The sequence below is a fragment of the Cyclopterus lumpus genome, chromosome 17, assembly GCF_009769545.1.
Source record: "Cyclopterus lumpus isolate fCycLum1 chromosome 17, fCycLum1.pri, whole genome shotgun sequence".
Classification (NCBI taxonomy): Eukaryota; Metazoa; Chordata; class Actinopteri; order Perciformes; family Cyclopteridae; genus Cyclopterus; species Cyclopterus lumpus.
This window is the reverse complement of record NC_046982.1, coordinates 2,192,914-2,210,414: the sequence shown is the minus strand read 5'-3', so window position 1 is coordinate 2,210,414 and position 17,501 is coordinate 2,192,914. Positions and strand designations below refer to the sequence as shown.

Below are 17,501 nucleotides of genomic sequence, written 5' to 3'. Positions count from 1 at the left end.
AGGCTTTCCCCAGAAAGCCTGCCAGTTATCTACGTAGCCCACATTGTTTGCTGGGCACCACCTCAACAACCAGCGGTTGAATGACGACATGCAGCTATACATGTCATCCTCAGGTTCCATGTGTTAGAAGGGATTGAAAGTTAGTGAAGCACGTGATGGTGTGAGTAGGTGGACGGTGAAGTGGCTCCCGAGTCTTTGCTTTATTCTTGTTTATTTACCCCAGTTATTTTAGGGATATCAGTCAATGCAGAACATTTAAGTCATTTTCGACAAGTCAACCGATATTTATTATGTCAAAGAAGCAGTCTCGTCGCCGAAAACCGAGTGAAAAAGAAAGCGCTTCTGAGACCACCAGCCAGACTTGTGGTCTGATGGCGTGAGTAGGTGGACGGTGAAGTGGCTCCCGAGTCTTTGTTTTATTCTTGTTTATTTACCCCAGTTATTTTAGGGATATCAGTCAATGCAGAACGTTTAAGTCATTTTCGACAAGTCAACCGATATTTATTATGTCAAAGAAGCAGTCTCGTCGCCGAAAACCGAGTGAAAAAGAAAGCGCTTCTGAGACCACCAGCCAGACTAGTCAAGCTAGCATGGAGCTAACTGAGCACTTTGACCAACTCCGCTCTGGGCTGCTTTCAGAGCTCACTCAGGCTATCCACGCAGTCATAAGCTAGGAGATAGACACAGCTTTGTCCCTTCTCAACTTGACTCTGAAGGAAGTAAGATCCCTGTACGAATCACACGAAGAACGGATCTGTGGAATTGAAACTACTCTCGACCAAAGCGAACAAAGGCTTGTTCAGGTTGAAGCTGAGCTAAGCACCGTTCAGACCGAAAATGCCAGGTTGAAGGAGAAAGTTGACGATTTGGAAAATCGCTCGCGCAGGCTCAACTTAAGGGTCGTGGGCATTCCTGAGAAGGTGGAGGGGTCCAACCCGATTGCTTTTATGACACTTTTTTTCGAAGAAGTATTTGGAAAAGATATTTTCCCGAACTCCCTCGTTCTCGCTCGTGCACACAGACTGGGGCCAGCCAAGTCTGAGATAAACGGTAAACAACGCCCAAGAGTCCTTATCGTTGCATTCCACAATTTCCAAGACAAGCAATGGATCATCGTTCAGAGACGTCAGCGGGAAATGGAGTGTTTTTCCACAAGGATGTCAGTGCCGAGTTGGGACGCAAGCAGGCAGCATTCAAAGAGGTGAAGGCTATGCACTACGCAAAGAGGATCAAGTTTAGAATGGTGTACCCTGCCTGCCTCCGAGGGTTGTTTAACTTGACAGAGTTACACTTTTACACACCCGGAAAGGCAATGGCATTCTCCCGCGAGCACTGTGGCTCCATTGCCTCTGATACACCTGCACCCACTCAGGCTTGAGGTAGGCTATTCCATGCTGTTATTTGACTCGATCACAGTGTGTGAAGAGTAGGCTGTACATTGGAAATTAAGTTGGACTGTCTTGTCACCATAAATGTGGCCATGGCCTTTTTTTCCCCCAATTTATTCAAAGCCACCTGTATGGGTTTCTGTTTTGTTTTGATGTATGACTTTGGGAGCCACACCAGTGGCATTTGTATTTTTTATTTTTTTCTCTTAGGAAATGTCATTCGGAAGGTCTGTAGTTTGGTTAAGCCTGCGATGCTCCTCAGATTCATTTTTAGAGGAGGATCTAGGAAAGTGTTGTTGTTGTCACTCATGTTGTTGTGTTTATTCTTTGAATTTGTTTTCTTTTCCACCCCCCATTTTTTCATTTTTCACATGGGTTAGCCCAGGGCACGCGCCTTTATCTCATTTACTTCAGCTTTATGTAAAGCTTTGGAGAAAACATGTCTACTTACACTATGATCTTACCGCCCCCTCAAGTTTCTGTAATATACTGTACAATCCCTTTTGCCAAAACACACTGAAATGGCTGCGTCTTCTGATAGATTAAACAGTAACTCAGTAGTACGCTTTGTTTCATGGAATGTTAAGGGGTTGAATGGACCAATCAAACGATCCAGAGTTCTCGCTCACCTCAAATCTTTCAATGCCGATATTTTATTTCTACAGGAGACACATTTACGGTTGAAAGATCACATTCGTTTACGTAAAGCTTGGATTAGCCAAGTATTTCACTCAAGACATAATGGTAGCTCAAAAGGCGTTGCTATTCTCATTAATAAGAAAGTGCAGTTTACACCAACAGAGGTCATCACCGACCCTTATGGTCGCTTTGTTATAATTAGTGGCTGTCTTTACCAGACCAATGTTCTTCTAGTCAATGTTTACGCTCCTAATTGGGATGACACAGAGTTTGTTAATAAGCTTCTGTCCTCGCTCCCAAACTTGGACACACATAAACTGATCCTGGGAGGTGACTTAAATTGTACCATCAATCCTATTTTAGACAGGTCATGTCCAAAAAAACCATCACCCTCAGGCATGGCTAAGGCATTCGCAACATTTATGGGGCAGAGTGGCTGTATCGATCCATGGCGGTTTCTCAACCCTACTTTGAAGCGCTTTTCTTTCTTCTCCCCAGTCTACCGTTCTTTTTCTCGCATAGATTATCTTTTCATCGACAGCTCATTTACTCCTTCAATTAAATCTGTTGACTACTCATCCATCATTATCTCTGATCACGCCCCTGTTGTTCTATTTCACATGTGGCGTTTACCAAAAGGGAACACTCTAAGGAAGTCTTAAGCTTCCATCCATCCATTATCACCCGCTTATCCGGGGTCGGGTCACGGTGGCAGCAGGTTCAGCAGGCCGACCCAGGCTTCCCTCTCACCCACAACACTTTCCAGCTCATTCTGGGGGATCCCGAGGCGTTCCAAGGCCAGCCGGGAGATATAATCCCTCCAGCGTGTCCTCGGTCTTCCCCGGGGCCTCCTACCAGTTGGACGTGCCCGGAAAACCTCTAATGGGAGGTGTCCAGGAGGCATCCTGACTAGATGCCCGAACCACCTCAGCTGACTCCTTTCGACACGAAGGAGCAGCGACTCGACTCCAAGCTCCCCCCTGATGTCCGAGCTCCTTACCCTATCTCTGAGGGTGAGCCCGGCCACCCTACGGAGGAAGCTCATTTCGGCCGCTTGTATCCGAGTCTTAAGCTTAACTGATTCTATTCATAAACTTGACCAGCTCTATTCAGAATCCCCCAATGCTGAGTTACATAAGAAACGGATAGAATTGCAAGTCAAACTGAACATTCTAACTACGAAACACGCAGAGCAACTTCTACTAAAAACCCGTGGGACCTCCTATGAATATGGGGATAAATGTAGTTGTTTACTTGCTCACCAATTAAAGTGGCAGGCCGCATCTCGTCTTATCCCCCAGGTTAAAGGTGAGCATGGTAATTTAGTTTCAGACCCAAAACACATAAATTACATATTTACTTCACATTTCATCTCACTTTATTCTTCAGACTTCCCCACAGACATAACACCCATAACAGCCTTTTTGAATAATATAGAGGCCCCCTCTCTTGACCAAACAGTTGTCTCATCTCTGGAGTGAGAGTTGGAGATAGGGGAGATCATTGGAGCCATTATGTCCATGCAGAATAATAAAACTCCAGGTGTGGACGGATACTAAGAAGTTTAAGGACCAGCTTGCGCCACTCCTCCTGGAAGTTTTCAATGAATCTTTAAATAGAGGCTCTTTACCCACCACTTTCTCTCAAGCGTCCATTTCACTTCTTCTCAAGAAAGACAAGGACCCCACCCACTGTGGATCCTACCATCCAATATCTCTCTTGAACATGGATGCCAAGATTCTAGCTAAAGTTTTAGCCCTCCGCCTGGAAGATCCACTCCCTAAAATTATATACGAAGATCAAACAGGGTTTATTAAAGGTCGACACTCATTTGCAAACATCCGCCGCCTGATTGATATAGCATACACAAAAAATACAGTTGTTGTGCCCGAAGCAGTAATTTCTCTGGATGCTGAGAAAGCATTTGATCGGGTTGAATGGCAGTATTTATTTGCAGCTTTGGAAAGATTTGGCAAGATTTGTGCCCTCGATGGACTGGCGGCCTGTCCAGGGTGTCCCCTGCCTTCGCCTTATGTCAGCTGGGATAGGCTCCTAATGAGGATAAGCGGTATTGAAAATGGATGGATGGATGGAAAGATTTGGTTTTGGCGCCACCTTCATTAAATGGATTAAGCTTTTGTATAAAGATCCCAAGCGTGCGTACAAACCAATGGCTTGCAGTCATCCTTTTTTCCTTTGACAAGAGGCACAAGACAGGGATGCCCACTTTCCCCACTTTTATTTGCGATCGCAATCGAACCACTTGCCATAGCCCTACGAACTACACCAGCATTTCCGGGCATATTTAGAGGGGGAATTGAGCACAGGGTCTCACTGTATGCTGATGACTTGTTGATTTATGTTAGTGTAAGATTCGTGTTCAAAGCTCCGGGTCCCGTGGCCGCAGGAAATTCAGGATTCGAGTTAAAGTTTAACAATATTTAATGGCAAAGATAATACTCATGTAGCGTTCACGATCGTGGGGCCAGAAAGGAGGAACTCTCCACAGACGGAGTGCAGCTCCCAGGGAGCCACAGACCGGGGCTGTCTCGAGTCTCCAGACCAGTAGAACCATGTCTCCCCAGAACAAATGCTCGGTCGTTAGTATGGTCATGCAAATGAATTCACACCTAAAGGTTAGTTCCATTGGTCAGTTCAAAGGATGCCGTCGTTCTGTTCGCTACGCCAATTAGTAAACAGGCGAGGTCAAAGCTCACTCTTCCGGTCAAGGACAGGAAGTTCCCCTTCACAATAAAACCCTATTATCCTGCCTTCCGAATAAAAGCAACACATTAGGTTTCAATCGGCATCCATTTTAACTATTGTCTAAACAATAAAACATTCATTCATTCTCATGCATCATACAGTTAATCATTACATTTGTCATTAAAACAGAATAATAAAACAGTGATCCTCTTTTATGTTTCATAATACATTCCTCCAGAATATTCCTCATAATATCCCAAATTAATTATCATATCTTTCTTTATGTATTAATTTAAAACATAAACTTCTCTTATCTACATGTGCAAATATATAAAATCCACTACAACCTAACATTAGTCACCCAACCACTATTGCTTCCTCTATTGTGTCTATCCTGAAGGAGTTTGGAATGTTCTCTGGATATAAGCTCAATCTGCAGAAAAGTGAGCGTTTTAGACTCAACTCTCCAACTCCTTCCAGGCTAGTACCCTCCTTTCCTTTTCGCCTTTCTGAAGATGGGTTCAAATATTTAGGAATTCATATTACCAAATCTTTCACTTCTCTTCATGCATCTAATTTAACAACATTAGTTAACCAAATGAAGGATGCCTTTAAAAGATGGTCTGCTCTACCACTTACCTTGATGGGTCGTATAAATGCAGTGAAGATGAATGTGCTTCCAAAGTTTTTATACATATTTTAATGTTTACCTCTTTTTCTTACTAAATCATTTTTTAAAAGAATTAGTCAAGCTGTGAACTCGTTTATATGGGGCAACCAAACACCCAGAGTTAAGAAGAACCTTTTACAAAGGCAGCGTTGTGTTGGCGGACTTGCTTTGCCAAGCTTTATCCACTACTACTGGGCTGCTAATAGTAAAAAATACTCTGTTTGTTGGCTACACTCTCCTTATACAAGCTGGTGTGTTCTAGAAGAACAATCATGCAAACATTCTAGCCTTAGGGCCTTAATTTACTCATCCTTACCTATAAGACCTTCCAACTCCACCTCTCATCCTATAGTACTCTCTACTCCAATTTCGCTCTCATTACAAATTCATGTCTGCCTTAACCCTCGGCCCTATTCACAAAAAACATATTTTTCGTCCCTCTGGACCTATCATTTATGTAGTGGTGGAGGAAGGGTATTTACTGTTTTGAGGACCTTTATAGTTCTAAAACACTGGATAGTTATGAGAAGCTACAGAGATTGCATGACCTCCCAAGACAACTGTTTTTTCAATATCTCCAAATACGGCATTTTCTCAAGGCTAATTTACCCTCCTTTCCCTCCCTGCCTAACCATGAACTCTGGGAAGACATAACTCTTTTAAAACCAGAAAAAGGAATTATTTCAGTTTTATATCAGAAATTGCTTTCTTTGGAAAACCACAACTTGGCAAAAATTCAGGCTAGTTGGGAGGAGGAGTTAGGAATGGAGTTGGGAGATTATTGGGACCACGCACTGGAAAGAGTTAATTCATCATCATCCTGCGCCCGCCTCGCACTCATTCAGTTTAAAGTGCTACATAGAGCACATTATAGTAAGGCAAAACTGGCGAAAATGTATCAGGGGGCTGATGCTAGTTTGCAGGTGCTCTTTTTCACCTGCAAATCTCACTCACAAGTTTTGGTCCTGCCCCTCCCTTGAAACATATTGGTGTTCAAAATGTTATCTGAGGCTCTTAACATAACTATAGATCCAAATCCTTTAAGTGCAATATTTGGTGTTCCTACAGACACAGTCACTAAAGTCCAATCTGATGTTATTGCATTCACTTCACTGCTTGCCCGCCGTAGGATTCTCCTTATGTGAAAATCCACCACACCCCCATCGAGTGACCATTGGCTGGAGGATGTCATGCTCTTTCTCAAGTTAGAACAAATTAAATTCACACTGAGAGGTTCCATGAAGAATTTCTACCGAAGATGGCAGCCGATTATTGATTATTTTGACAACTTAAAGGCATTGGAGACATAGTCTACCCTAGCTTTCCACACTGTCTTTGAGAGTGTGCGGTACTGGTAATAATACTCTCAAACGCCTAGTCACATTCATGATACATAGCCACCTATGGCTTAAGATATAAGTGTGTGTGCTTTTCTTCTCATGATTCTTATTACTGTGGGGGTTTATAATTTTTATTTATTTTTCTCTGTACATTCATCATACTAGTTCAAAGTACTGTTGGATTATGTTATTTGTTTGGAAAAAAAACATGGAGATTGTACCATTAATGCCTCCCAATCTACTTTCTGTATACCACTAATTTCCATCAATAAATAAATTTGTACAAAAAAAAGAAGGGATTGAACAAACCATAACACAGAGTGTTTCCCAAATGGTGAATCTTCCACAAATTGATGCACAAGATCCAATGCCTGACCTCTCTAAGGTTGAATTTGAAATCCAGTGCGCTATTGGATTCCCTCCTTTCTCTGATGAAGAAGAGGGGGAGTAAAAAAGGGATCTTTTTCAGGTCCCTGAGTAATAATACTTATATTTCAAATTATTACAGTTTTTTTCCTTTTAGATGTGGTGTAATATTAAACAGATAATCCAATTAATGCTTACTGGGAAAATAATCAATTAGATCAACAATTGGTTCCTAATGATTGTTATGATAACATTTCATCAATAATATGAAATACGATCTTTTTGGGTCAGATCTCCTAACCATTTGTGGGGTGGACCTCTGTTCATTCAATTGAATTATTCCAAGTTTCTGTTTAAGTGTTTCGACATCACACTTGTTTTCTCTAAAGGAGATTGGAAAGGTTAATTTCCATTACACATTTACCATTTGTTTAACATGATCTCTGCAGCTAATGAAGAGTTCCTGTGTGGGCTATAAAATAAGAGAAAAAGCAATGGGGGAGAATTATGTGGTTGATAGTGTCAAAAGTACAAGTATAGTTTCTATTTATAATGGATTTGGTTAAGGATTGTAAACTTCAAGCAATGGATAAGTATTTTAAAAAAAGAAGTGGAAAGTATTAGGCTCAGAGCATGAGCATAAAATGGTAGCTAACCTTCACTAATTCACATCTGGGAATTTGATGCTTCAAGGTGCTGATGTTGCTATGTGCATTCAAACATATACCCTACAGAATGAGTCAATAATATGAATCAACCAATTAACAGAGGAGGAACCTGCAGCTTTCTTTAGCCTTGAGAACATCTGCAACTTATTCCTTCCACCATCGCAGTTCTCTAAATATTTATTTTATGGTACCACACATGGTACCACTTCTGTCAACCCTATTTTTGATTTATGAATACAAAATCAATAAAATACAATGTTTCCCTATTTCAAGCCAGTGAATGATTGGTTATGTGACCCTTGAACACTGGGTTCATCGTTCTTCAAGCCAATTTGGTATTCATCTCCTAGATACCTGTGCAACAGTTTTTAAATGTTTCAGCAACAGTAAAGCTCAAGGCCAGAATCCTTTGGGACAAGAAATAGGTGTACCTTTTCAACTAACAGACAAGCAGAGCAGAGGGAGAACACAATATGCAAATTGAGCTGTCATTTTAAATCCCTGGTCAATAGATGTTGTCCCTCATTTCAGAAAATCACTTGGATGTTTTTGTCAAAGTCTGTGTGTGTTCTTCTCTCCTGGTACACAGGAATGGCTTTTCTTATTGTCTCTTTTCACATGATATCACAGTTTCTAATTGCCGCTTTTTGCGGCACCCAGGTTTAAATGCCACAAGTAAAATGCAATCTCTTTCAGGAAAAGTAAAAAATAACAACAATAATTTCATATTAATTATCTTTAGGTGTCAGGCTTAGATTGAGCTGTTGCCAGTTGCTCTCCAACAATTTGTTCCAGTGTTTGCCTCTCTGGCTCCCAGTCTTCCAAGAAAGTATAGTTTAGTTCAGTCAGTGCAGTCAGGCCCAAAGAGCTGACTGACCCAGTCAAGGACCCTTGGCCTTCAAAGGCGTATGTTTGAAGTGTGTCATACGGCGGACCCCGTGTATCAGATTCTGCTTCGGCCACCTTCTGCTGGATGATCCTCTGAATGATGTCCTGACCATCGAGCAGAAGCAAAGGCGCCGACTGAGTGATCTCTCGAGGAACATAGCCAATCACAAACCATGGGGTTTCAAACTCTGGACTGTAGTTCACATAATCCACCTCCTGTGCTTTCCTCCTCCTTACCACTATGATCCCATTCTCGTCATCCTCAACCTTATCATCCTCGTTCTCATCCTCCTCTTTGTATGGGCTTGGTCCGTAGCCAAGGTAGGTTTGGATCTTCCTTTCGAGGTTCAGATGGCTGAGAATATCGAAGTGCAGCAATATCAAAGGCCTCTGTGTCTTCCTCTTCGCCTCCCTCGTCGTCATAGGTCACCACGTTTTCTCGGATGTCCTCTTCAGAGAGAATCAATGGCTCCTTGCTTGCTTTCTTATTTCGTAGCTGGGTGAATAGCATCACTATGGCTGGAGGTAAAAGGGAAGAAAGAAAGGATTAAGGGGTAAGATTTGTACTATTGAAGAGTAACAGAGACAACCAAAGACATCCAAAGTACTTTTTCAATGACGTGAACCAAATGATTGAACTATTAAGGGGATTAAAAATACATATATTTCATTATACCTGAAATAATATGTACTTGCTTCGTGACAACCTTATTTGTAAATATTTCAAGACGTGTCATATTATTCACTCTGTGTGTGGTAATTAATCAGCTTTCTATGTGTAGTGACTAAGAAATATTGACAAAGAATGATTGCGAAATCCCTTCAACAACAATAGTTCCAATTATAACATAAATAGAACACATAATTGGAGGAGGGGGGTGGATGGACAAAGAAATACAGAATATAAAATACCAAGAGGACAAAATCAGATGCATAATAAACTGAGACATAATCAGGTATTATGAAGGCGTAATCATTCACTTTCAGAAAAAAGAATAATTAACAAGCTCCAATTTACTCAGTGGTGGAATGTAAATTAGTACATTTACTCAAGTACTGTAATAAAGTACAATTTTGTGGTACTTCTACTTTACTGTTTCCATTATATGCTACTCAATATTTCTATTCACATACATTTTGCAAGCCAATACTTTTCTTTGTACTGCACTACCTTTATTTGAAAAAGTTAGTTACTTGATATGTATTTGATAGTATTTCTATTTTACGGTCATTTGTGTAATGCAATAACCATGATATTATAAAAAGTTTTACTTTGATATGTATGCATATATGATTAAATCGTGCAAATAATCAAGCACCTCTTAAGTCATTCATTTGTACAGTTGTGGTCTCTCTACCTTCCTACATTCCTATTTTTAAGTGTAATTAAATAAAATAAAAATACACAATAAAACAATATTATTTAAATGTTGTATATATATTGCAATGATATCATTAATGTGAATTGTGGTATTGTTATCTTTACGCTAGTGAGATCTGATAACTTCTTCGAGCATATTTAGAGCTCGATTTCATGTACCATGTTCTGCCTGTTTAGTTTAATCCAGCATGAGAAACTACAGTATGAAGAATGAGTGCAAGTGAAGCACAGTTGCCTGGTTTTCTCTTGAGTGACCAGATAACCAGCCTGAAAACATTTCAAATGTATCATCTCATATCAGTAAAGCATGCTATATATTTTCGACTGATCCTGGAAAAACACGTCCAGCAGATCTGAATACCATATTATGAAGAAATACATGGAAACCAAAATAAAACTGGAGTTTCTATAAGGTAGACATTGTCCAATGTGAAGAATTTCCAACTTTGAGGAAAGAAACACAGACTAAACCAATTTTCACTAAATTGTCTCAATTATAAACCAAAACTTCTAGTCATCGGGGATTAAAATACCGTAAGGAGTTGGAGCATGGCAGTTGATTCTAAACCTTTGGGAGGAGTATACTCAATGTAACAAAGTAATCTAAGCATAAACAGTCACTTAACTAACTTTGGTCAACTGCAAATGGAGATGGATCAGGTGTCATGTTAACCAAAGTATGGAACCACTGTCAAGTGGTAACAAGTGGTTGCATCAAGGGATGCATCGATTCAACTTTTTTCTTCAGTCATTTGGCCAATGTCAAGCTTTTGAACATCCATATTCATTGTTTACTTAAATGATTTGTGTATAGGTGACAGCTTCAGCTTCACTATATAGTTGATTTACTAATCCAAAGAGTCTGTCACAACTTTGGTGCAAAGTCCCTTTGGTGCCACCCAGTGGTAGTTACTACCTGTGGCATCGGGACACGCCAACATGTATAACTTGCTCCACTATCTTAGTTTTAGATTCTTCTCCTCTCCAAAATGTGAAGCTTGTTTTGTGAAGCAATATTACCAGAATGAGATCATAATCTGATAGCTAGACAATACAAGGGGGCACTATTCACTCCATATAGGAATGTGTGACTTTAGGACTCTGTTTAGAGGATGTTGTTTGTGTACAGACTGTAAAGATTGACAGACTCTGATTTTGGGCTATACAAAATTAATTGAAACCAACATTCAGACTAGATTTATTTATTTTATTGAGAATAGTAATACAATTACTACATCTACATTACAATTCTACACATAATGGCTTTAAATCGGTACTTCCACCTATCAAGCCAAAGATAGACAAAATGTCACACACATACTCACCAAGTAATATGACAATACAAAGCAATAATATGGCCACAAACGCCCCAGTGCTGAGACCAGCTGAAGACAGGAAGGCCTGGGCCTGACAGATGTTTCTGTTACGCCCTCTGCTGTTCCTCTGACACACACACACTCTGAGGGAGAGTGTAGCAGTGCTGCTGAGAGGAGGCTCCCCACCATCAGCTACCACCAGCACCAGGCTAAAGAACTCCTGGTCTCTGTCCGGGCTGAAGCCCTCACGCTTATGAGATATTATACTGGCAGTGTTGTCTGCGAACAGTGAAGACAGGGTGGGGGACGGGAATGGAGAAATGTAAAACGGTGTTCTTGTCGAAGGTAAAAACAAAACAGCATTTTAAGCAAGTGCAGTAAAGATGCTTGTAAACAGGCATCATTTGTCCTGATTGTGCACCAATCAGAAGGGGTAAATACTGTACTCTGAAAAATGTATTGTCTATTAAAGACAGAAACAGGTCAATAATATACACACCGGATACACAGCTAACAAACATTTCAAACTCAGAGATCAAATTTTTAAGGTTATGAAGATCCTTTGTACTTTTTTGAAGTTATAGCACTAACAACAGTAGTTTACAGGTCCAGGGCCTCAGACTTTTTCACCTGTCCCTGTCACTTGCCTCTCACATCCAGATAGCAGTATGCCATTCCCATCATCTGTCATTTACCTCATCAGTCTGTCAGTACAGATTCCAGCCCCTCTTCCACAGTGTGTTGCAAGATTGTCAACGCTGCTCTGTGTTACAGATTATCCGACAGAGCAACAGTGCAACAAAATAGGAGAATTAAATGTGGACTCTCTAATATAAGATCTCTGTCCTTTATTAGGGAAAAGATTTATCATCAGACAATCACATTGATTTATGTTGTCTTACTGAAACCTGGCTAAGTCATGAAGAATATGTCAGCATAAGCTTATTAATAAATCCTAAACTTAAATTAAACTACAACTGATTTGAAAGCAATGTTCTTAGTCTTTCACATCCAACCTGAAAAACAATACAGCCAATTATATTTGTTATAGTGGATAATGATAGCAGCCTATTACTCATTAATAATAGAGAAAAAGAAGATCAACCCCAGGTTTTTATTCAGGTTTCTATTAGATTATTATTATCAATGTGTCTTTGCTAACAGGCCATGTACCACATTCCTTCAAAGTAGCTGTAATTAAACCTCTCCTGAAGAAGCCCACTCTTGATCCAGAGGTGTTGGCTAACTACAGACCAATCTCTAACCTTCCCTTCCTCTCTAAGATCCTTGAGAAAGTAGTCACAAATCAGTTGTGTGACTTTCTACATCAGAATAGTTTATTTGAGGAGTTTCAGTCAGGATTTAGAAAACACCACAGCACAGAGACAGCACTGGTGAAAATTACAAATGAACTCCTAATTGCATCAGATAAAGGACTCATCTCTGTACTGGTATTATTAGACCTTAGTGCTGCGTTCGACACCATTGATCATGACATCCTATTACAGAGACTGGCTAAGTCGATTGGCATGTCAGGTACCGCACTAAGTTGATTTATATGCTATTTATCAGATCGATCTCAATTTGTATACAAAAACAGAGAAGCCTCCATGACCACCAACGTTAATCACGGAGTTCCACAAGGTTCTGTGCTTGGACCAATTGTATTCCCCTTACATATATTTTAGGCAATATTATCAGAAAACACTCCATAAACTTTCATTGTTATGCAGATGATACTCAATTATATCTATCGATCAAGCCAGAAGAGACCAACCAGCTCGCTAAACTTCAAGCATGTCTTAAAGACATAAAAAAATGAATGACCTGCAACTTTGTTAAACTCAGACAAAACTGAAGTTATTTTACTCGGCCCAGAACACCTCACAAATCAATTATGTAATGATATAGTTTCTGTTGATAGCATTGCCCTGGCATCCAGCAGCACCGTAAAGGTAAGGTTAAGGGGAGGGATAATCCCTGGTTCACGCTCGATTTAGCCGATCTACTGCATAATAGAAATATTGCCTGGGCTAAGGCCAGAAAGACACAGTCTGAGGCAGATACACTTATATTTAGGCAACTCAGAAATCATTTTACCTTTCTTATTAAAAAAGCAAAGTCCAGCTTTCATCTCTCTGCAATAACGAAAAACTTAAACGACCCTAAAAAGTTTTGGAAAGTGATCAAAGCTATCTTGGGTCTGCTCCCCCACTACTTATGTAACTACATCTTTAAATCCCAGAGCAATTATTGCTTACGTTCCAATGAGCTTTATTTATTAATTATGCCCAAAGTTCACTCTGAATTTGAAAAGCACTGTTTTAAGTTCGCTGCACCTGCTGCTTGGAATGCTCTTCCCTTGAAAAAGAGGTCATTGTATCTAAACGGGACCGACCTGGTTTAATAAAGGTTAATAAATAAAAAATAAAAAAGAATCTTGATCAGGAGCTGTCCTTTAACTCCCACGTGAAGCAAATCTCAAGGACAGCATTCTTTCATCTTCGTAACATTAAAAAAAAAAATCTTGTCTCATCTTCTAGACTAGATTACTGCAATTCCTTATTATCAGGCTGCTCTAAATAGTCTATTAAGTCCCTCCAGTTGATCCAGAATGCTGCAGTTCGTGTACTCACAAAAACTAAGAAAAGAGATCACATGACTCCTGTATTAGCTGCTCTGCACTGGCTCCCTGTAAAATCAAGAATCACATTTAAAATTCTTCTCCTCACCTACAAAGCCTTGATTGGTGATGCACCATCATATGTTAAAGTACTATATTACCCAACTAAAAAAGCTGCGCTCACTGAATGCGGGCCTACTTGTGGTTCCTAGAGTCCTAACAAGTAGGATGGGAGCCAGAGCCTTCAGTTATCAAGCTCCTCTTTTATGGAACCAGCTTCCATGTTCAGTCCGGGAGGCAGACACAGTCACCACATTTAAGAGTAGACTTAAGACTTTCCTCTTTAATAGCGCTTATAGTTAGGGCTGGCTCAGGTTTTCCCTCGTCCAGCCCCTAGATATGCTGCTATAGGCCTAGACTGCTTGGGGACATCTTATGATACACTGAGCTCCTCTCTCTTTATCTCCTTCTATATGAATTAATGTCTCTTAATTGCACATTACTAACTCTAATTCTTCCCTGTTGTCTTTGTTTTTTCTCGCCTCGTTTCCATGGATCATGGCTTTGTCTGGAGCCGGTCCTGCCTCCTGCGATGATGCCCACTTTTCTCTATCTCCTGTTTGCATTGATCGTGTTTTTTTCTGGACCCTGGTCCTGCTCATATTATTACTAGTTACATTAGTTTTACTAATACCATTACTGCTTTTATTATCATTATTATTCTCTTACATCCACTGTTGTTGCTATTTTTGGTAGTCGTAACTTTTTCATCATGCCTACTACTCATTATATGAATAATTTCTGTCTTGCATTGAATGTGTTATAACTCTGTTAGATTGTTCCTTCTGTACACATGACATGTATTGTATTTATGCCCTTCCTGATAGAAGGATCCTCGTCTGTTGCTCTCCTGAAGGCTTCTTCCCCTTTTCTCCCTGTGAAAGTTTTTTTTGGGAGTTTCCAATCCGATGTGAGGTCCCGGGACAGAGGATGTCGTCTGTGTACAGATTGTAAAGCCCTGTGAGACTAATTTGTGATTTGGGGCTATACAAAATAAATATTATTGAATTGAACTTGTCCAGCTGGTTAGCCAGGCGGAGGTCATTCATGGAGTGGGGGGCTTTAGGCTTGTAGTTGGTGATCTGTCTGAGACCACTCCAGACAGAGGCAGAGTCACTTGCTGAGAGCTGGTGTTGCAGTTTCTCGAGAGTACAGTCATTTAGCGTCTCTCACTGCCTTGCTAAATCTGTATGTTGACTCTTTATACAAGTCCCTGTCCCCACTAAAAGCCTGTTCCTTTATCAACCTTAGCTGACAGAGTTTAGCTGTGAAGAGGGGTTTGTCGTTATTATAACTCACCCTGGTGTATGACGGCATACATGATGGTATAAAGCTGTCTTCACAGAAGCTGTTGTATGATGTCACAGCCTCTGTGTACTCATCCCAACTGTTCGTAGCAACACACAATATCTGGTTGGCAAGCTTGCCTCCTGCACAGTGGCCTGCGGTGGAATCTGATCTTGCGTTTTAAGTCTGTGGGACAGCAGTGTTTTCCCTCAGAGACTCATTTTCTGTCCGAGTTTGTGGAAATGCTAAGCTCAGCACTCAGTGACACATTAGAAATGAGGATATTAATAGTTGTGTGACATTTGTGTAGCAGCACTAAATGAATGTAGGCTCAACACTGGCCAGTGTTGATCATAGGCTGACATATACAGAATAAAGATATCGGCCGGGTGTGATTGGTTGTTCCTCGTCACATGACATGCATTCCAAAAGTTGAATCTTTATCTCAGAGCGCAGCCGTTACACCCTGATTGGCTTTTGATATTTGATTTAAAGTGAAGTGAAAATCGGCTGTAATATCTTATATCTTGTGTCACACGGATTAGGATATTCACTCAGGAGCACAAAAACACATAAGCAATGGAGCAACCAGACAGGCTTTGTTCTCTGTGGAAGCACAAGTAAACACACACTGCATGTAGCATTTGGCTCACTGACTACTGTCCAACCTCCCTTTTCTCACTGTGTCTCATTACTGAGAATGTTGTCAACTCTCCTCAGTCCTGTATCTGCCTCAGGCAACACCAGGAAAAATTAGGGAAACGTGAGAAAATGAAAAGGAAAAAAGGAGACAAGACTTTGTGGTAATGATGCCAGCAGATTGTGTTGTACAGGACAAAACCACAGAACCCGTCCCTAATTATGATCCAGTCTTTGAATTAATTAGAGCTCTTCTATCAGACATGACATCTAGCCAGGTGGAGAAATGCAGCAATTACTCTAAACAGTGCTGTTACCTTTGGGGTCCCACAGCGAGCACATTGTAGAACAGTGCAGAGGCTATGCATTTGTAAAGAGATATAGATACTATAATATTATGTGTTCTGCACGATGAGAACATTCGCTGAAAAGGTCTTTAGTCTTCTGTGTTTCTGGGATCTTGGAGCATGAGCTTTAATAACTTCTGATCACAGATGAATTTCATGAAATTATTTACTGATAAAGCTCCTCAATCTGTGTTCAGATTACAGGGGAGCCAGTTGGACCTATGCTTCCCCACAGATATCTGAGCTACCCTAAAAGCAATTTAATTGTAGATGGTGGTCTGCATAGACCTGAAGCACAAGATACAAAGTGTAAGTTACTTATTTATTCAATTCAGTTTATTTTGTATAGCCCAAAATCAATTTGCAACAGCGGGCTTTACAATCTGTACACATACGACATCCCTGTGCCAGCCAGGACCTCACATCGGATCTGTCCATCCGGGAAGCAATAGATGTCATGTGTACAGAATGAACAGTGTTATAGAGAGACATTCAATGAATATGTGAGAAATGATGAATAATGAGTAGTAGGCATGGACCACGATCCAGACATTCACAAGCCATTAAACAGAAGGAGGAAGAGAGGACAGGGGGGGCATCAGCAGGGCCATGATGGGGGCAGGGTCACGGAGGCAGAACCACCAGGCAGGAGGCATCGCGAAAGAGGCTGGACCAATAAGGCCAGGCCTTTGAGGCAGGAGGCACAAAGAAGGAGCAAGGGCCATTGGGAAGAAGCCCAGGGGCGGGATGCAGGAAGCAGGGCAAGGAGGCTGGCGCCATTACTGGCTTCAGACACGGCCAGGTCCAATGGACACTATGCAGCGAGAAGGCACAAAGACTCCGGGGAAGAAGGAAAGTTAGTAATGTGCAATGAAGAGACATACATTTGTCCATAAGGAGAGAGAGAACAAGAGAGAGGAGCTCAGTGTATACTAACACATCCCCCAGCAGCCTATAACAGCATATCTAAGGGCTGGACCCTAGCAAACCTGAGCCAGCCCTAACTATAAGCGCTATTAAAGAGGAAAGTCTTAAGTCTACTCTTAAATGTGGTGACTGTGTTTGCCCCCCGGACTGAAAGTGGAAGCTGGTTCCATAAAAGAGGAGCTTGATAACTGAAGGCGCTGGCTCCCATCCTACTTTGTAGGACTCTAGGAACCACAAGTAGCCCCGCATTTCTAGA

General features: G+C 41.0%; 1 protein-coding gene across 1 annotated transcript in view; it reads right to left on the bottom strand.

Annotated features, from left to right (window-relative positions):
- Window positions 1-8,948: 8,948 nt before the first annotated feature.
- The window catches only part of LOC117746270 (cadherin-18-like), a 55,365-nt gene continuing 46,812 nt past the window's right edge, over window positions 8,949-17,501 (bottom strand). The window contains exons 8-9 of the mRNA XM_034555308.1: window positions 11,372-11,641; window positions 8,949-9,184 (exon numbers count right to left, since the gene is read on the bottom strand). Coding sequence (XP_034411199.1) covers window positions 8,949-9,184; window positions 11,372-11,641 — 506 coding nt within the window. The remainder of the gene's footprint in view (window positions 9,185-11,371; window positions 11,642-17,501) is intronic.